This window comes from Plecotus auritus (genome assembly GCF_963455305.1).
Source record: "Plecotus auritus genome assembly, chromosome: 7".
Classification (NCBI taxonomy): domain Eukaryota; kingdom Metazoa; phylum Chordata; class Mammalia; order Chiroptera; family Vespertilionidae; genus Plecotus; species Plecotus auritus.
Window position 1 is genome coordinate 163,021,938 of NC_137774.1, and position 21,581 is coordinate 163,043,518.

Below are 21,581 nucleotides of genomic sequence, written 5' to 3' on the forward strand. Positions count from 1 at the left end.
TAAATCAATACAACAAATAAATTATCAGCAAAGAATGTGTCTCTTCCTATCTCAATGCTAATATGCCTCCAGATGTTAAATAACTATTTTTTGATGTATAGGAATTATATAAGGCTCATATTGCTTTGCATGCTGAGAAGAGAGGATTTCAATACTTAGCTGAAATAGATTTAACTTCATTTATAACCTTCTCTCCAACTTCTTTTACCTAGGTACCCAATTCTGTTTGAAAATTCCCCTTTCTAAAGCTAACGTAAAATAAGCATGCTCAGCTTTTAAGCCTTATATAACTTTAATTTGACCCTGCATTCCCCATTGGCTGCTATTATATTTCTCTCCTTTCTTTCATAGCCACACATCTCAAAGAAAGATCGATCTGCCATCTTTAGTGGTGTTTTTTTTCCCCACAAATTCTTCTTCACTTCCAGCTGTCTAGCTTTCACAAATACTAGTCTATTGAAACAGATCTTTTCAAAATACATAGTTACATTCCTGCTTATCAAGTTTAGTGGTTTTCTTCTTTTCTTAGTCCTTGGAGAAAAGATCATTAGCTTTGATGAGAAGGTCATTGGGTATCTTCTTTGGCAGGAGGGATGCAGATGCAGATAAGATGGAAGGAAGGTTTTCAAGATCTGGAAGGAATGGATGTACACTAGTTGTCTAGAGAGTGTACTGTATCTGATTTTTATATTTAATATTTACCACTACTTATTCCAAAAAAGAGTTTATGAGATAGAGCTAGTTATTATCAACCAGAATGGTTTTATGTGACTATTAAATAATTTACGCCATAAGAATCTCCGTACTGGAAATGGAATAGAACTTTTCTAACAGCTTAGTGAAATTATTATTGCTCAATTTCTGTCACTTAAAGGTCAGTTTCCAGCTAAGAAACCTCTAATTATTCAATCTGTCAGCCCTGGGGCTACCCGCTAGTGTCAGTCCACTGTGACAAGTCAGAGTTACTTAAGAGAGAGAGGCAGATTCTTGACCTACATAACTAATGACTCAAAAAGCACTGCAAATACTGGAGTTTTCCTGGTTGAGGATCCCTGGTATCTGCATAAGTGCTGACTATTCTTTTTTTTCTTTCAGATTACACTCTTCTGCTTTCTGACACTAAGTGTTCTGTACAGTTTTAGGGAAGTCACAGCTCCTTATCCGCTCAGCAGTGTTTCTCTCCTCATTGTCAGTCTGAATTGTAAACACTGGAACTTTTGGGGACATGGGTTTGTTTGGGATTAAATACGCATCTAGCCCCCATGACTGCATCTGTTTAAAAATGCTTGTTTTCCTCTGTCAAAATCATAGCATTTAGAGATGAAAGGCTTGTCTGCACTTTTCTCATCTGAGACTGGATGCTAACCTCCTTTCCTCCCCCAGACCATCAAGCCTTCGGACATTGCCACGGTCCGCACGCTGGGCCGGCCCCCTCACCTCATCATGAGGATCATGGATTGTGTGCTGCTGCTGTTTCAAAGGAAAGTCAATGCAGTGAAAATTGACCCGGAAAAAAGCTGTACGATTCCTTCTTGGCAAGAATCTTTAAAACTGATGACTGCAGGGAACTTTTTACAGAACCTACAGGTTGGTCGTTCAAATTTTTATCACTTGGTAGAATTTCTTCATATATAAAATATGAGTAATTTATCATTGATATGTTTGCAACTATCTTCTCCCACTTTCTACCTTAGTTGCTCATTCCATTAACGGTGTTTTTTGATAAGCAGACGTTCTTAACTTTAATGTAGTACAATTTTTCAATATTTTCCTTAAGTGCTCTCTGCACTCTGTTTAGGAAATCTTTGCCCACCTCTAAGGCAGAATAAATGCTTCTGAGTTTTTTTTTTCTAGAAGTTTTATTGTTTTATCTGTCATATTTAGATCTTGAGACAATTAATTGGGAATACCCAACCCACATCCACTTCCCAAGTGATAACTTTAGCACTATCTTCCATTCAGTTTTTAATTCAACATTGCCCAGTGGCTACTGTGGCTACATTATCTTACAACAGCTATAACAATAAGTAGCTTATGAAACTAGTGGGCCACACAGACTTATCCCAGACAATTAAAATATGAGAAACTTGTGTTCAAACAGGTCTGAATGAGATTGTGTTTCATCCCACATTACATTTCTTCTGTGAAGGCTTGTTTCACTGAGTTATTTAGACACCAATTTTTTTTTTCTACTTGAAAAATATTTAATCATCCTCTTTTAGATGATCAAACATCACTTTTAAAAGGTCCAAAGTCATTGTTTGATCAGTATTTTCTCTTGATGTCAGAAGGTATTCTTGATACATTTCTGCTACTATTTAAAATTTTTCATTCCTCAAGAAGATAAAAATTCTCTCATATTTTTGATAGTTCTATGATTAAAAATTAATTCATTCCCCTCAAGGCCTAATGTCTAAGTTATTATCTTCACATTTCAGGTGAATTAATTGAACCTCTGTCTGAATGTATTAAGGATTTAGTTGCTGCTAAATGCTAAATATATATGTCCTCAGGCTAAATATCTCTTGGTGTATTTGTTTTCCATTGTTGATTTTACAGGTTTGTAATTTACCTATTTAGGATAAATGACATGAAAATTTTATTGCTTCTGAAATTCTAATAACCATTTTAGTGTTCATCACTGACATACTTTCCTTTTCCTTGGATCGCAGAAAATTTGTTTAGTGTTGGTGTATCTTGTCCATAGAAGACAAAGTGTATTTCGACTTCTTTGTTGTCATTGCTTAGTCTGCTTTCACCTTTAGGACTTTTGCCTGATATCCTACAATATTGACAAAATATGACATCATTCTTCCATTTCAGTGTTCAATAGCATTGTGAACATAATGTGAATATTTCTTCATGACAAGAAGCATTTGACTTAATTTTATGCCTTTTTCCCATAGCAATTCCCAAAAGACACAATCAATGAAGAAGTGATAGAATTTTTGTGTCCTTATTTTGAAATGGCAGACTACAACATCGAAACTGCTAAACGTGTATGTGGGAATGTGGCCGGTCTTTGCTCCTGGACCAAAGCCATGGCATCCTTTTTTTCTATAAACAGAGAAGTGTTGCCTCTGAAGGTAAGCCTTATAGGTAGAACTTCAGGATACATGACTGTGAGGGGCCTCTAGGTCAACTGGGTCTTTACTTTTAATACAGCCCAGGAGTTTTCAGCCTTTGGTATTGTTGTACTCGGGTTCATGGGGACAGCAAGTGACAGAAAGGCTGCACACAGATGCTTCTTTCTTCTCTGTAATCCTGCTCCAATCAGCATGGTGTGAGCCTTTAGGCACAGACATTCTGTGAGGGAACTAAGCCCGTGTGGGCTGTTGGTAGTTTCCTATACATTGTCAACTTCAAAAAAAAAAAAAAAAAAAGAAAAAGAAAAAGAAAGAAAGAAACTATAGCACAGAATCCCATGATAACGTCCAAGGTCTTGTGCCAGGAATTCTGTAAAAGAGACAGGATTGACACATAGACATTGGTAGCCTTGATTTTACCTTTTGGCCCCAGAAGCATAAAATATGAGAAAAAATTGCTCACTTCTATTCTAATGAATTCTAATTTTCTGCTTGCGAACATTTGTATCAAATTCACATGAAGATTTGGTCTTGACTTAACACAATTTGAAAAGACCCTAAGGATGGAACAAAGAGCAGGTATAACCAGGAGACATAACTGAGTGTTCTCAGTCTCTGAAGTGCTGCATGTTTGGTTTGCTGCCACCCCACACCTCCTGTGTCCTGTACAGGCCAACCTGGTGGTGCAGGAGAATCGCTACGTCGTGGCCATGCAGGACCTGCAGAAGGCCCAGGCGGAGCTGGACGACAAGCAGGCAGAGCTTGATGTGGTGCAGGCCGAGTATGAAGAGGCCATGACGGAAAAGCAGGTAACTGCCCCCTGGCATGGGAGGGACTGTCACACTACTCCATGGCTGTGGCAATCCCTCATTCCTTTCTTGCTTTCTCTCTGCAGAGGTTTGGTTTAGATCAAGGCTTCCTCGAATTTATACAAATGCAAACACAGCACATCATCCCTCACTAAGGCTTGATGTTGTTTCTAACAGACACTAAGGACCGCTGGTGAGACGTCAGGGTGTTCAGCCAAAATAGGAGTCAGCTCTGGAACGTGAACATTCTGAGTTTTCCTGTAATGGGGAGGATAACTACGTCTTATGTAGCATTTTTTTCAAATCAGATCCTCCCACTTTATCTTATTTAATCTTTGAAACAATCTTTTAGGCAGGCTGAATAAATATCATGCTTTTGTAAAGCACTGTATTGTGTTATTACTACAAAAGCAATTCATGTTCCTTATAGAGAATACACATAGGTAACCTGGAGAGGACCACTAGAAATATTTTGCTTTTTATCACTTCATATTTGAACATATGCCTCAAATTACATGTATTTTAAATTTATTTAAAACTGTAATAGATAATTCAGAACATACTGCTTTATAAATGGAATTTTAACTTAATGATATATCATGATTACACATTTTTATGAGATTATTTTTAATGGCTTCAGAGTATTCTTATTCACAACATACCATATTCTATTTAAATAATCCTCAATTGTTTTATATTTAGCACCTACAGTTGACCCTTGAATACCGTGCATTTGAAATACATGGGTCCACTTATATATGGCTTTTTTCAATAAATACACATAATGCTGTAAATGTATTGTCTCTTCTTTATGATTTTCTTAATAACAGTTTCTTTTCTCTAACTTACTTTATTGTAAGAATATATATATATATATTAGAGGCCCAGTGCATGAAATCCGTTCACTGGTAGGGTCCCTAGCAGCTGCCGGCTGCTGGCCAGGTATTCCCTCCCTTTTCCTGGCTGCCTACTGCTACCGCCACTGGCCAGGGCCTCTTTCCCTTCCTCTGGCTGGCCCCAACTCCTGGTTGAACTCCCGGATGGACTCCTGGTTGAGGGGACAATTTGCATACTATGCCTTTATTATCCTATATAATAAAAGGGTAATATGCAAATTGACCCTAACGGTGGAAATGACCAGAACGACAGCTCGACCAATCACTATGAGGTGCACTGACCACCTTTTAGTCACTCCCCCCATTCGTCAGGCTCTGATCACCTGATGGCGAACAGGGAACCGGGGATGGGTGGCAGGGCCGGCTGTAGGCAGCCAGGGAAGATGGCCCTGATTTCAGGTCAGGCCTAGGGACTGTACCTGTGCATGAATTTCATGTCCTGGGCCTCTAGTATAGGATAACATCTAACATACAAAATATGTGTTGACTTTATGTTATCAGTAAGACTTTCAGTCTACAATAGACTATTAGTGATTAAGTTTTTGGGGATTCAAAAGTTATTATGAATATTCAACTTTGCAGGGAGTTGGTTCCCCCAACCCTCACATTGTTCAAGGGTCAACTGTAAATGCCATATATATATATATATATATATATATATATATATATATATATACATACATACATACATACACATATATATATATAAAATGTAAATATATATAATTATTATACATGAACTTCTAGGGACTGGTTACACAGCTAAGTCTTTATCCATATCTATCATTATTTCATAAGTATAAATTTTTACAAGTAAAATTAACAGTTGTCTCTTAAACATAGAGAGAACCATTTGTTTTTAATAACTAAGCACCCAGTGGCAACAGTAGGTGGAAGTCTGGTTAAAGGACTTTATTGACACAAGGAGCAGCAGAGAGGGATCTGCTGAGTCACGTGTGGCTGGAGTTTGAGAACGAGCTTTGGAACCCCACAATCTGAAGATAATCTCAAGTTTCACCTGATGTGAAAGGACATGTAGTGTAGATAAAGCGATAACGATGCTGGAACTTTAACATCAGAAATTGTTCTAATTTTAAAATAAGTATACCAGTATGTATTTCTTTATGGTTTTTGTGTGATTTATGATATTATCATGCATGCTTGTATTTTATTTCTACTTTTCTTTTAGAGATATCATAAATGATACAAATTTCCACGATTTCTCAGTTGTTCACATCTAGGGAGGGTCTGACAATTGGCTCAGGGCCCTACCATGAGAAATCCATTCAAGTTCCTAAAAGAGAGGCTTAGGCAGACACAGGCACATGGGAACTGAATCTTATGCTTTCCAGGAAATGAATGGCTCACATGTCTCAGAAAGGCAGATCATATATAATGTTTTAAGTTGTACTTTCCAGCCAGAGGCTGTATTTATCTAAACGAAAGTTCTCTCCTGGTTTCGACCTTTTTTAGACCTTGCTTGAAGATGCCGAGCGGTGCAGACGTAAGATGCAGACTGCCTCTGCGCTGATCGGTGGCTTGGCAGGAGAAAAAGAAAGATGGACAGAGCAGAGTAAAGAGTTTGCTGCACAAACTAAAAGACTTGTAGGTATGTAAATTCCTGTATTAATGAGGCTATGTGTTGACTGTGATAGGAAGTTAGCAAATTTAAGCTTTAATCAAAATACAAACTCTATTACTTTAAAGTCCTGTGTGTGTGTGTGTGTGTGTGTGTGTGAGAGAGAGAGAGAGAGAGAGAGAGAGAGAGAGAGAGAGAGAGAGAGAGAGAGAGAGAGACACTGCAGTGTTTCAGAAGAATGAATATTGGTCTGACAACTATGCAGTCCATATTAGATGTGTTAATGACCTTTAAACCTCTTATTATCAGGACACTTGAATTCTATGAATGAAAGATGAAATTGACCAAGGTCACTTTGAATTGAGGCTCTGTCTTCTAAGTTTTGTATCTTAAACTCAGAAGTCATCCTCCCAAATCCAGCAAGAGTCAAAATTCTCCAGTGTTTGATTATAGCAGCCAATCCTTGGTAGACCATTTGGACCCTGTTTAACAGTAAACCAAACTACCTCTTATTCATCAAGACACAGCAACATGTGGTTACAATTTGGTTTCTGGAATTTAGTTTAAAAGAATGTTTTTTTTTCATTTTTAATATTCTACACAAGTACAAGTCTGATCATAAAGTATTTCAGTGGTGTTTGTTTTCCATTTTAGGGGATGTATTGTTGGCCACAGCTTTTCTGTCTTATTCTGGTCCATTTAACCAAGAATTTCGCAATCTGATGTTAAATGACTGGCAGAAGGAAATGAAAGCCCGGGAGATTCCATTTGCTGACAATCTGAATCTCAACGAGATGTTGATTGATGCTCCTACAATTAGTGAATGGAACCTCCAAGGCCTACCAAATGACGATTTATCCATTCAGAACGGAATTATTGTCACAAAGGCATCTCGCTATCCTTTGTTAATTGATCCACAGACTCAAGGCAAGATCTGGATTAAAAATAAAGAAAGCCAAAATGAACTCCAGGTAATTTGTGTTAGGGTATATTTATGTTACTACTCAAGTTTTATTGCCTCAGAGCAACAAGTATCCAAGAATAATAAAATATTTGTTATTTAGAAATAATTCTAAATCTATCCATCATCTATCTATCTATCTATCTATCTATCTATCTATCTTATTTGCAGAGCTGTTTTTTGATTAAATTTACTTATTGGTTTGTTTTATTAACTTATAATTACTGCCATATAGTATTATATTAGTTTCAGGTATTCAGCATAATGATCCAACATTTATGTACCTTACAAAGTGATATAGAATATTAAGATATTAATATTTAGATGTTGATATTCAGAAATGATTTCTAAAAATTGCATTATTTGCCTTTGTATTGATCGCTACTAATGCCACCTTTTAAAGGTTTCAGACTCTCTTCTGTTAGGGTCTGAGGCTCTCTTTGATAAACAGAGCAGGCTGGAGTTGTGTCACACTAAATGACAGCACTTTATAAGGACCCTTTGTAATTATTCCATGATTATTTATCACAAAAGTGATGGTGAGGGAAGGGCAGCATTGCCACCCAGAGATGTTTTGTGCTTCCCAGGAAAGGGGTGTGATGGTCTGCTGAGAAAAAGAATGGAAAGGGTTTAAGCTTTCTGTATCCCTTCACCCCAACTGTGGTTTCAAGTAAGGATCTCTGAATTCTCTGTACCTGCCTCCGGTGACAGAATGCTTAGGCTCAGCTTTCTGTGAGGTATCTCTGTGCATTGCATCATGATATCTCTGTCAAGAGCAACATTTTGATCTGGTTTCTAGATCACATCTCTAAATCACAAGTACTTCAGGAACCACCTGGAGGACAGTCTTTCTCTTGGAAGGCCCTTGCTGATCGAAGATGTTGGGGAGGAACTAGATCCAGCCCTGGAAAATGTTTTGGAGAGAAACTTCATTAAGACTGGATCTACTTTTAAGGTGGGTTAAGCCTTTTGATAACTGTGCAGAACAATTACCGTGAGATCATGTAAATATGACATAGATGAAATTTTCTCAATAGGCAGTAACTCAAATTTGAGTCTGGGGCAAGAGGCATTTGCTTTGTTTTCCTACACTTCCTGAGTTGGGATTAAACTATTCAGGAGTAGTCCTTTCAGGATTATCTACTTTACATGTGCAAAAAAGTCTGACTCCATTTTGATGTTTGACTGTGGACAGTTTTCAAGCCCCATCATGCCCCTTTCCCTTTCTGTCCCAAATCTGGGCAAGCCATTAAGAAAATCTGGGTACTCTCTCTGTCCTTTGGCACTGGTGGAAAGTTAACACCATGAAACTCCCTGTCCATGCCCATATTTTGAACCCTCATCCCAGCCCCATACCTTCACCACCACAAAATCCTAAAACAGCTGCCCCCTGACCCTCTCAAGAGAATTTTTGGACCTGCTTGGGAGCCTACCCTAATCTCCCAGAAAATGTCATTATGTGAGTAGTAAGTTTTTCTATCTAAAAGGATATTTGACACCATCAATCTGGTCTTCTGAATTGGTGATAAATTCTGTATTTATTGCATGGTATATATTGAACTTCCTCTCTCCTTCCTTCCATTTCCTTTCCCTCCCTCCCTCCCTCCCTCCCTTTCTTCTGTCCTTCCTTTCTTCCTTGTGGCTTGAAGTCATGTGAATGCCTGAGGATCATTTCATTTTTAGCATAAATTATCTCTAGGTACGTAATTGCTTATAGCAATACTTGATCCTATACAGAAAGACACAGTAAGATGCATCTTTGTTTTATTACTTTTAACTTTCTTTTTTATAAAAAAGGTGAAAGTCAGTGACAAGGAAGTAGATGTGATGGATGGCTTCAGACTCTACATTACCACCAAATTGCCCAACCCAGCCTACACCCCTGAAATAAGTGCTCGAACCTCCATCATTGACTTCACTGTCACCATGAAAGGTCTAGAAGACCAGTTACTGGGTAGAGTCATTCTCACAGAGAAGCAGGTGAGTGAAGGTATGGTCACACCCTCTTCTGCATTGTATTGTGATTCTTTCATTAATGAAAACAATGTGATAAAAGTTGTAATAGGTTTGAGTTCCTGTTTTATTCTGAAGTTTTTTCATTATTATTTCCCAAGTGTCTAAGATAACTGCTCACCAATATCTACTTAACATATTTCATCTGCATCTCATAAATCACATACCTATCATCACTTTATTTCATAAAGATAAATGATGTAACTATGAGAATATCAGTCTTATTTTCAGCCTCATTATTCTGATTTTTTATTTATTTTCCTGGAGAGTTTGTCCTATTGTGAGTTCTGTGGACTTTTAGCTTTCTAGTACATGTCTAGATTTTTCTTTCATTCAATTAATTTGTTATACTTTTGGAATATAAAATTAAAATGCTTCACTCAGGTAATACCAAACATTGTTAGTTCGTATTTGCTATTTAAGAACGTTCTGTGTATGCTGTGAAAAGATAGAGTTTCACTGAGCACTTTCTGGAAGCTACTGGCTCAATTATGCTATATATAACTAGATCTCTTTTTTTTTTTACTTCTTTTTTATGGGGTAACTAATGCTCAATGAATAATGGCCAATAATTTAGAAACTTCCCTGTTCTGAACCAGCATTTTCTCTAGGGAACGTGTGAGTCTTAGGCAGAGAAATCTAGAGGATTTTAGAGGATTTTAATAGGACTGCTTTGGTGAAACCAGATGGACTCTGAAAGTTGCTATTGATTTTCTTCTGGATTCTTAGTTTATTTTATGGCAACTGCTACACTGACCTGCAGATTTATTTTGGTTAAATTGGGAGAATTTTTGGAGTCTGCCCTTCCCATTATTTTTACCTTTTTTTGTATATTGAATCATGCTTGAGCTCTTCCACAAATAAAATATCAGGAGATAAAAAATGGCAAGAACGGATGCCAGAATGCCTGCCGCAGACTAGCTATCAAGTGATAACACCTTAAGAATATGTACTTGTTCATTTTTGGCGTCTCAGTGGAGGTGGCTGAGGATGCTCAGCGCTGCTGTGTCGTGATGGCAGGAAGGACTGGGCATCTTGATCCACGGGATGTAATGTCTTGACACCATCAGTCTAGTCTTCTGAATAAAATCTGTTTCTGAGTTCGGGGCAGGACCCAGTGCGGCGTTTGAGTCTCTGCCTCACCGGTGGCCCTGGCCTCAGGGAGATAAGGGACTCTGATGGCAGTTTGAATAATATCCTTGTCCTTGGTTTTCTTTCCATTCAGCTCAGATGAATAGAGTCTCCTTAGAAAATTATTTAGCCTGACAGATTGTGGTTGCAACAAAACAGAACAGCCCAGTGCTGAGCCGTGATTATGGCCGCAGAGGTTTGAGATGAAGGGAGGATCACTTTAAGCTCCTTTGAAAACAAGACTTCAAACAGCTTTGAAAAGGCGATAAGGATCCCTGGCCCGGTTTCTTTCTTACTTCCTGGGAAAGCTGAATGTCTTGAGAAATTACTCTTTACTGTCATCTCGTTACCAGAATCTATTGCAGTCTCACAGTAAACAACTCTTACAAAGACTGTGGTCAGAGTAATGTGACATGACACTCGTTCCTTACAATAGTAGAGGTTCTCTTACCCTGAACCACGTTATAATACAACATGCAGCCAGTATTTTCTTTCCTCTGAAGCAAAGTCTCCCTCCTGCTGGACTTAATTTGGGAGGATTTTAAGTGGCATACCTTTCACAAGCAGCTTGTTATTTTGCAGCTTCTGTTCCTCCCACCGTATCCCCGAATCTGCTCTGATTACTGTGACTCTCCGGCCTGGGTGGTGGCACGTGGCTCTGAGGTGGCCTCTGGTACTTTCCAGGCATTGCCTATAATCTAGTGCCTCAGTTGAGAAGAGCCCATGTCTTTGTCATATGAACACAAATATAAAAAGTGTTCTTAGTTTTAAATTGTTCCTTTGACTTCATTGGTGATGTAGTCTCCCTATGATCACTTTTTGGGTGATTTTAAATAGCAATGTAAAATGTCAGTATAAAATGTTGTAGAGCCAAGGGGTGGTATTGGAAGCTAGGAAGGTCCCACCGATGGGAAGTTGATGTTGGAAAGCATCTAAGAAAATCCCTTAAATGTGGGGCTGAAACAAATGGTGAGTGTCTTCAGTCGGCATGAGTTGTGCATTCTCTGGTCTGTAGGTTCTTCGTGTGGAAGGTGGCTTGGAGCTGTAGCTTACGCTGCCAGGGAAAGAGCACTATTCTCTGATTCCATAATTTACCAGCTTCCTACTGTCCCAGGAACACGGGTAGTGAGGACCCCTCTCACACGGGATCTGGTCTCAGGAATGCTCAGCTGTACAGCCGGCTGGACCCACAGTTTTGTTAGCCTCAGAAACCAAAGGAAACCCCAGAGCCTATGAATGCAAGGAAGGCAGACTTTTGAACTCACTTTACACTTTTCTGTGTGCTTCAAGGCAGTCATTTTAAATGTGTGAGCTGCTCAAGTTCACACCAAGGCCATATTCAATTGTTGACCTGATTGATGTACCTGTGAGTAGATTCAGACAGCCTTTGTTGTCACCAGAAGGTGATGGATCGGGACCATTTTAAGCAGGCAGCAAACCAGTAGCCCTCCAGCAGCTTTCCTTTAAAGGAAACCCAGTCTCCTAGGCTCACTCTGACCTTGGTCCTAGAGAACAAGTTGGAAACTCAAAGAGACCTCTGCAATATTAGGAGAAAAATACTAATATCAATTAACAACTTCTACTGTCACGCAATACAAAGCCTCAGGGGTAATAGTTGTTTAGAATTCTGGATGAGCAGACAGGCAGATGATTGATTTCCTTTGGAGGTAGAGGAGCCTGAACCTGGTGGAGCTGATATGGGAAGTAATTTAATAAAGACACTAAACAGACAGTGTTATTGCCGGCTCACTGGTAGGAGAGAAAAAATAAATCTGTTTCCGAGTTCTGTTGTTTAATCTTTCTATTTTAATTAGCAATGTAAAGTGCAGAAGAGAAGGAATCTTAGGGGATGAAAGCCTGGGCGATACCTTAGAAATGAGAAGTCTGAAAGGCTGTCATCTCTTTTCTGTTATCGATTTCAAACCTTTGATTACAGGTGCCATTTATGTACACAAAGGATTTTAGTTTTCATTTGCATCTTTGTTGAAGCCCTTAATTTTTCATCATTTAATTAATAGATAGTACATTTCCTGAAATTGTACTGAATAACTGCTGTGTTTTCTTATTCACTTTGGGGATACTTTTCACAGTTTATATAAAAATTTTACATTGTAGCCTTAGGATATAGAATACAGAGTACACATGTTTACTGTTGTGTTTGTGTGTGTGTGTGTGTGTGTGTGTGTGTGTGTGTGTGTGTAAGAGATAAGCCCTTTGTGGGAAAAATGGGTACAGACAAAATTATTTTGATTAATTTTCCTCCTTCATATTAATCTGAAAAAGAACTATCTTTTTATGTAGTCAACAGAAATAAATTTAAGTCAGTCATACAAATTAAAATATGCCTAAAACTTTATACCAAAGTAGGTTTTCTATTTTTAAATCTTGAGTGAAAAGCAAGCAACAATTCTTCTATTTTCCTTCAAAGATAACTTTCTTTTCCCCACAACTATGGTCTGTTCTACTGTTCGGCCACTTTTGTGCCATGTAATACATACTTTGCTTTTGTAACCCCAAATATTACTTTAAATTGCACTATTTCCTTTGGAGTATATTATTCATTGGTTTCAATCTTTGGGGGAAATGTAGTGCTTAGCCTTATTTCAAGCCTTTGGCAATATAAATGTAGTACTGTAATTGACAAATTTATTTTAAATAGTATTAACAATAGTATTAAATTGACCACACCATCTCAATAATAGTCAAGCTTTTATTTGCTACTTTTTAAATCAGGGATTAAATAATTTACCACTTATTGAATGTATTACTAATAACTTTATTTTATTAATGGTTTTTAAAGCAACCTGGAGGCATAATTTTGGTCTCAATCCCATAGTTCGGAAGCGGAGACGAGTTTGGAAATGTAGGTAGTGACAGGTTGTGTGAAGCATGTTGAGAATTTTGGCCTTTTCCCAAAAGCTAAGGGAGATCTCTTAAAAGACTAGGAGCAGAAAAGGGAGACCAACTGTGGTCAGAGTAGTCCACCATGGAATACTTAATAGTTAATGCCCCAGTTAGGGCAGGGGCTATGTAATTGCAGGGGGCGGGGGGGATGGACAGAAGAAAAACTGTTGCTCAGGAAAAGACTCAGTAAGACTTGGGGTGGTTTTTGGTTTTTCAGTCCCTGCTCTCATTTCCTGCAGACAGGGAAGCACATATCCTGAGCAGGAGTGCAAGAGTAGAAAGTTCTCCTTTTAAAAATCCCCTTTCATCTACATCATTATGCTTTTATGATGGTATATGAAATCTAAAGTATGATTTTTTGGGCCAACTTATGGTTTTATTTTTCAAACTACTAATTTCTAAATAAACATTATAATCTTTCTGAAAATCCACGAGGGAAATGAATCAAGGGAGGGGATAGAAGGGAAGATACACATTCTGAGCAGCTATCCATCCAGTTGATGTTTTAGCTGCTTTAATAGCGATAGCCTCACAATCACTCTTTGAGCTGTTTTTATGTCCATTTTGCAGATGAAGAAACTGAGGTTTGTAGAGTTGTGTAACATGGCCAAGGTCATGTAGTTAATAAGTCCTGGGAGTTAGGATTCAAACATGTCTTTCTGATGTCAAAACCATCACTCCTCCCACTGCTCTAGTCCTACTCTTACTTATCTTCAGGTGAGGACTTTTATAAAGCTCACCTTGAGGAATTCAGAAATGATGATGTTAGTTGTGAAATTTTGGATTATGGCAATAACAATAATTGAAGTTTTTCCCTTTAGTTTTATTATCATTATATTTCTTAGTGTAAACATGGTGTGAATATTTTTTATTATAACTGCTTTTGGAAAGAAATTTTATGGTGGTCTTTAAATATCACTTGTTTGTACTAATTTCTACATTACCTCAAATTTGAGAGTCTCATCTAGTGAATAAATAAATTAAAGTAACTGCTCAGGAAGCTTCCAAATATAACTAAGTAACAGATGGAAACAAAGACAGTAAGAGCAGGTTTTGCTTGAGTTGCTACATCTCAAAGAATTAAGAATTGATGTAAGTGCAAAGCTTTTGTTTTGCTTGAAGGAGTTTTCCTTTTCTAGAATATTACCAGACCTGACACATTGTGCTCAGACCTTGAGTTGGGAGCCTGGTGGGAGCCTGTCCACCATAACTGTTCAGTCAATGGAGGTTAACTGGCTAGAATAGAAAGCAGGGACCAGTGGTCTTGCTCTTTGCCTTCATGCAATTGTGTTACCACAGTCTTGATTTTAACTTCATGGTTATTCGGTTACAGAGAATTTTATGTCTGTACTTCTGATACCAAGACGTGACTAGATTTTTAAATACTATTTACTCATTGTTCTTCCCACTTTTTGATTCTTTTATTAGCTTCAAAGTTAGAGCCTCTCGCATAATGATACTTTCACATTCAATTTGATTTGGTGCCAGAAGCATTCTGTTATCGCCCAGCCTATGGACTTCCTGCTTCCGCTGGCTTGCTCAATGTCATGGCCATTTCCTCCTTCCCCAACCCTCACCAACCCCATCTTTTCTTTCCTCTCTTCCACTGTCTCTCCCTCTCCAACTACCAGGAGGAAGAAATAGCCAATAGGGACAATACTCTTCTGAAGCCTTCTCTCCCACGCTGCCAATAAAAGACCTATAGGGAAGACACATCTTCACTTCACTTGGAGAAAACAGCACCTTTACAAGCAAAGAAGATTTTTCCATTTAAATGTAACTGCAGAAGTAAATGTATTTAATCTGAGACATATATATCTGTCCTCAAATACACTTCAGTATATTTTCAAATATATGTCATCTTCAAAACAAGCTTAAGTGTAATCACAAAAGACACTTAAAATGATTTGACTTTAGAAAAGAAATAGTTGATAAAGGGAATTTGGTAATACTTTTAGCAAATTTCACATTGTTTGCCACCAATTCTTCTTTCCTCTATTAATTATCCTTTTCTTACTTGGATGTATTTTTTTTTTTTCAACCAAATATGGTAACTCTAGTAAGGAGCTTGAGGACAACCCTGTATGTTAACTTTTTAAGGAATGGCCAAACAATAGTTATTAATTAAGGAATAAGATATATTTATGCAAATTAACAGGAATTGGAGAAAGAAAGAACTCATCTTATGGAAGATGTGACTGCAAACAAAAGAAGAATGAAGGAGCTAGAAGATAATTTGCTTTACCGGCTGACGAGTACCCAGGGGTCCCTGGTGGAAGACGAGAGTCTCATTATTGTGCTGAGTAACACAAAAAAGACCGCCGAAGAGGTGACACAGAAGCTGGAAATTTCAGCTGATACAGAAATTCAAATTAACTCAGCCCGGGAGGAATACAGACCTGGTGAGTTTAGTAATGAACTAATGTCACAGGAAAATGAAGTGGGAAATAAAAGAGAATTAGAAAAATTGACATTAGGCCAATGGTCTTGCAAAGTGGGGTGACCATTTATGTTTTGTGGCATTTCTATTCAGTAAAATTGATATGAAAATATTTTATAGTGATGTTAATTTTCTAGTTCATGTTAGTTGGCAAATCTTTTAAAGTTCCTGTGAACTTATTTTTAAACTAGAACGGAAAGGGAGAATTTTAAAAGACTACCTGACTACAAATTAGTAAAATCTGAGGAATTAATGCACGAATTTTGGGCTGTTCATTAGTTGTTTATTATTTGACAACAAATAGCTAGTGTTTTGTTTGTAGTCTTTGTATTTAGAAGGTAGTTCTTTGGTATAATGGGAGCTCTTCGGTCTTATCCACCAGTTTGAAAATTGGTGTTGTTCATTGGTTACTAGAAGAACCTGCTAAAAGAATTCAGTCTCCTTTATTAAGTTACCATTCCTCTTGGGAAAATAATGGAAACCATATCTTCTTCCAGTGAAGAGTCAGGTGCATCTTCTTTGCGATGCCTTGTTTTGCCAGCTTTAAGCCAAAATTAGGCACAGCTTCTTCATGGCACTTAAGAATGAGGTCCTTCCACGGCCTACACAACTTGCTAGGTGTTAAAACCTTTGATATCCATTCAGTTGTCTTTTCTACCTCTAAAGAAACAGTAAAATGTACTTATAAGGGATCTAGACATTCTAAAATGGAAAGTGCCATTTGATCAACACAAATAGTGGACTGCTTAAACAAAGCCTATAAGTAAGAATTAAATACATAGGATGAGCATCGCTCTAGACTCCCACTGCTAATACATAGTTATCAGTAAGACATAAAAATAGAATTTGTTGTTTTCATGTAGAGTTGAGGCTGATCGGTCCCTGGGTCATTTACTTTCCAGCCTGATAGTACACGCAGCCTTACTTTGTCTTTCAGTGGCTACTCGGGGCAGCATCCTCTACTTCCTCATCACAGAGATGCGCTTGGTTAATGAGATGTATCAGACTTCGCTCCGCCAGTTTCTGGGCCTGTTTGACCTTTCCTTAGCCAGGTGTGTGTGTGCTTGGGAAGGCAAGCTGAATTCTCTACCTGTGGTCTAGATGATGACTTTACGGTTATAATTTTCTTTAGCTTTGCTGAGTCTTATTCTCTTTTAAATCTAAGATTAGTGCAATTGCTACCGTGTTAACAAATCATTCTCATGTATCATTTTATGCTCAGAGAAAGATCCACCTAGTATTCATCCATTGATTGATTCCTGTGGTTTCGTGTGTTTCTGTTAAACAAGAACATTCCCCAGACATTGTTGTGAGTGATAATGCCTGGTGGATAAAATTGATTTAGAAGACGTTATGGACTCTGTTATTTCACAATGAGAAAATGCTTGTTATTTTAGATTTAGAGGTCTTACCCTTGTTGTGTACAAAATAAGAATTGGCCCTCCAAAGTTACTTATTCTACATTCAAGACGTTGCTTTTATGTACAATTGAAAAGGGCAGGGGGATGAGTCTGATTTCAATGTTCTGCACTCCAGGTCTGTCAAGAGCCCAATTACAAGCAAAAGAATTGCTAATATCATAGAACACATGACCTATGAGGTCTATAAGTATGCTGCCCGGGGCTTGTACGAGGAGCACAAATTCCTGTTCACCTTGTTGCTTACACTGAAGATTGACATCCAGAGGAACCGGGTCAAGCATGAGGAGTTTCTCACCCTTATTAAAGGTCAGTATAACATCTAAAGCATTGTACACAGCTGCAGGTATAGGAATGATTGTGAAGGTCCTGTGCAGTAATTTCTTCTGGTTATAATAGTTTCTTTGCATTTCATTGAAGATTGCATTTATGTAAGATATTTGTTCATTGATTGTATGAATATTTGTTTAGAACCTACTGTGTGCTGGGCACAGGATAAGCACTTGGAACACATCAGTGAACAAAAAGAAGAATCTTGCTTTTGTAGAGTTTGTATATTTTTTGGGTGGGTGATACATCAAAAAAATCATGAAATAGTAAGTACGTTATGCAGCATGTGAAAAGCTGGTAAGCACATGGAAAAAACAGAGCTGGATCAAGGGTGTGTCGGGGTAGGGGAGGTTTAAAATTTAAATGGGATATATGAGATCTTTAATGGGGTAGACCTCCCTGAGAGATGGATAGGTGAGCAAAGGCCTGAGGAATCACAGCACTGGCTCTGGGGCCATTTAGAGGAAGAGTGTTGAAGGAAGAGGAGCCAGCATCAAGGACTCCGGAGGAAGCAAGGAGTATGATGGAGGGAAAGCAAAGCAAGCAGGGTGGCTGAAGTGGGTGGGTGAAGCACCTGTGCAGCTCAGCCTGTGGACACTTTTTCTGTATCTGCTGAAGCATTGCTCATAGACAGGTCCCCTATACACTGGAACAAGACAGACCAGTGGAAGGTGGGGAAACATAAATGCACTATCACATTCTTGAATGTCAGGACAACAAATACTTATTTTATTTTTAAAAATATAGTTTTTATTGATTTCAGTGAGGAAGGGAGAGGAAGAGAGAGATAGAAACCTCAATGATGAGGATCACTGATTGGCTGCCTCCTGCACTACTGGGGATTAAGCCCACAACCTGGGCATGTTCCCTGACTGGGAATTGAACTGTGACCTCCTGGTTTATGGGTTGACGCTCAACCACTGAGCCACATGTGCTGGGCAAGACAGGAAATATTTAAAGTGCCCGTGGAAATGATAGTAGGGGTCTACATGGTTTCATCTACTATACTTTTCTAAACAAAGCCTTTAAAGATAAGACACCATTTTATCTGGGGGTTGGCGGGGGATTTTCATGACTTTACCTGGAGAGTGGATTTGCAGAGAAACGTGAAGAAAACCCCACTGGGGATGGTAGGGAGGGGGTGTGTATATGCACATCCTGTGCCCTGGAGGGTGTGTAGTCATATTGATATATATACAAATGCATATTCATGTTCATATCCATATGCATATCCATCTTAGAGTAGCAGCAAAGACTCATTCAGCTAGACCTGAGCTTACAAAGGTATGTTTATGGACAATTCTCTCTTTCCCTTCAATTTGTTGTCTCTTGTACCCTTGCTCCTTAGGGCTCTTTATTTTCTAAGTTTCCTAAAGCTGAGCACGCAGAAGGTGAGTGATCTGGAGAGGCAACGCCTTAGATAGATACGCATCATATAGTCCTGATTTCTGGCCTCACTACTCTGATCCTCGAGTTGACTGAGCTGCCCTAGGGGAAAATAGTTCCTGATATCCTAAATTCAGGCATGCCTTTCCTTATGGAAATGACTTGGAGCTTAGCATCCTTGGCCAGGTGGAGCCAGGATAGAATCCAGCATGTGCCTGGCTCCAGATTTATATTACTTATTCTTAAATGTGTTTTTGTGAAATCACTTATTCTTTCATTAAATTTTAAATCTTGTTCATCACCATGACTTATATTTCTGAGCTTAAAAATGTCAATGTAGTAAAATAACTGAAATTAACATAGTTTAAGCGAAAGTTTTTATAGATTGTTTTATAATAAAAAAAGGGAAGTATAGTAGCTTTATATGTTTAATTTTAAAGGTGGTGCCTCATTGGACCTTAAAGCTTGTCGTCCTAAACCATCTAAATGGATCCTGGACATGACCTGGCTGAATTTGGTGGAACTCAGCAAACTTAGACAGTTTTCAGACGTCCTTGATCAGGTAACCTGTACTTATGATAATGTCGCAGTGAGCTGCTACAATATTCCTGGAAGAGAGGGGTTTCTTAATATTGACACTTGTAAAATGTATGACCTGTGTCTGACCTTCCTCACAGCTCACTTACACTCTGGTACAGCACACTCCACCCATTGCAGACTGGTCTTGCCCTAACAAACCATTTGCTCAGGAAATCTAACTAATGGTGCCCTGTGCCATGTGTCAGTGTCATCAACTGGAGATCCACAAGCAGAGAAATGGATAGATTCAATTAGGTGCAATAATTAATATACTTAAAAGGCTGTGCCTTCTTTCTATAGGTTAAATATGAAAAGAAATATGAACAGTCTCCTTCTTTATACTAAATATCCTTTTTTGCCTCTTCTTCTTCTGCCCCTCCTGTTATACTGCCTTAGCTAGGCATCGGGGTATGAATCTAATGCCAACACTTGGCTCCTTATCTTTAGAAGTTATTGCCCTTTCATAATCAGTCGGTTGCTGATGAATTGTGTATATATTGGGATCATGGAAGTTGAGTATAGAGAATTGAATCGGGACAGGCCAGGAGATGGGTTTTTGAATATCAGATGACCAGAGAGAAATCACATTGACAGCAACGTGGTTTTATTCAACTACAAGTTGAAGACTTAAAAACATTTTTTTTTTAACCAGAAAATTTCCAGTGCTTGTTTTTTTACTTTCTCAGTTTAAGTTAATCAGAAACTTAAGTTCTGCTATATTCTTATGGCTTGGCTTACAACTGATGATTACCATGGAATTAGGGTACACACCATTCTTTTAGGTAAAATAACTTTCATTTGGGAGATTTTAATGCACTCTAGCTTGTTCCCCCACAGAATGACTCCTAGTGACCTTACCTGGACCATTTGTCATTGAGGTTGTTATCTTCTATCTTATACCTTGAATTTCTCTACATTATGTAGTCTTTCATGATTCAAAGAGGTTATTATTTTTTATTCTTACATGATACTTTCTAAATACAAACCTGGAATGCTTTTTAAAAAATTTGACCACTAAAATATTCACTTGGGTATTTAATCAAAGGGGATATACTAGAGTACATAAGATTATATTTATCTGTAATGTTGTTTGTTCTGTTTTTCAGATGCTTATGTAATGCTCTTCTCTCTTTCATTGTTTTTAAGCTCCAAAGGATAATGGAGTGGTTTTTTTTCCTCCTTATCAGTTGCCTAAAGGAAGCCAGTACCTGATTATTTATTTGATATTGAGTGATAGATTTCTAATTACTCTAATTATTAGCAATATCAGCCAAAAAATCGTCTTTTAATTATAAAAACATGTATTAAATACTGTGGGTTGTTTTTGTTTGTTTGTTTGTTTGTTTTTGGTACCCAGAGTGGTCCTGAGAAGTGAGGAAACATAAGTGAATGAGACTTGGTTCTTCATCATGAGAGGATTTCATGGAGCAAATCAGATTTCCTTAAAATAATGAATTTCCATTGATTTCTTTACTACAAAGACATAAAAGAAATTAAACAACCCAGGGTTCTCTGTACTTTAGAAGCTATCTGTAGGCTCTTGTTACTACAGAGTGACATTAGAGCAAATCACATTTGATTGCTAATTTTTAAACTTTTGGGCACTAGAATATAAAATAAAATAAATTAATCAAGAGATATCACTCACACATGTCTGGAATGCCCAGAAAATTCAATGAAACACATCTTTGACCTATCACTGAAAGATTTTTCTATGGTGTGCCACATTTCTTATCCCCTTGTATTTTTAGATATCAAGAAATGAGAAAATGTGGAAAATTTGGTTTGATAAGGAAAATCCTGAGGAGGAACCTCTTCCAAATGCCTATGACAAATCTCTTGACTGCTTTAGACGCCTTCTTCTTATTAGATCCTGGTGTCCTGACAGAACCATTGCCCAGGTAAAACGTCTCTATTAAAAAAATAAAAGAGCCGAAACCGGTTTGGCTCAGTGGGTAGAGCGTCGGCCTGCGGACTGAAGGGTCCCGGGTTCGATTCCGGTCAAGGGCATGTACCTTGGTTGCGGGCACGTCCCCAGTGGGAGGTGTG

The 21,581-nt window shown here is 38.1% G+C and overlaps 1 protein-coding gene across 1 annotated transcript in view; it reads left to right on the top strand.

The window, feature by feature from the left end:
• Positions 1 to 21,581, top strand: part of DNAH5 (dynein axonemal heavy chain 5) — a gene marked incomplete at its 5' end in the record, with an annotated part of 198,001 nt that overhangs the window by 147,995 nt on the left and 28,425 nt on the right. Inside the window, 12 exons of the mRNA XM_080679156.1 lie at positions 1,384 to 1,587; positions 2,907 to 3,086; positions 3,758 to 3,895; positions 6,265 to 6,400; positions 7,025 to 7,341; positions 8,131 to 8,286; positions 9,129 to 9,311; positions 15,538 to 15,781; positions 16,757 to 16,871; positions 17,356 to 17,546; positions 19,394 to 19,515; positions 21,284 to 21,433. Of these exons, the coding sequence (XP_080535282.1) occupies positions 1,384 to 1,587; positions 2,907 to 3,086; positions 3,758 to 3,895; positions 6,265 to 6,400; positions 7,025 to 7,341; positions 8,131 to 8,286; positions 9,129 to 9,311; positions 15,538 to 15,781; positions 16,757 to 16,871; positions 17,356 to 17,546; positions 19,394 to 19,515; positions 21,284 to 21,433 (2,136 nt within the window). The remainder of the gene's footprint in view (positions 1 to 1,383; positions 1,588 to 2,906; positions 3,087 to 3,757; positions 3,896 to 6,264; positions 6,401 to 7,024; positions 7,342 to 8,130; positions 8,287 to 9,128; positions 9,312 to 15,537; positions 15,782 to 16,756; positions 16,872 to 17,355; positions 17,547 to 19,393; positions 19,516 to 21,283; positions 21,434 to 21,581) is intronic.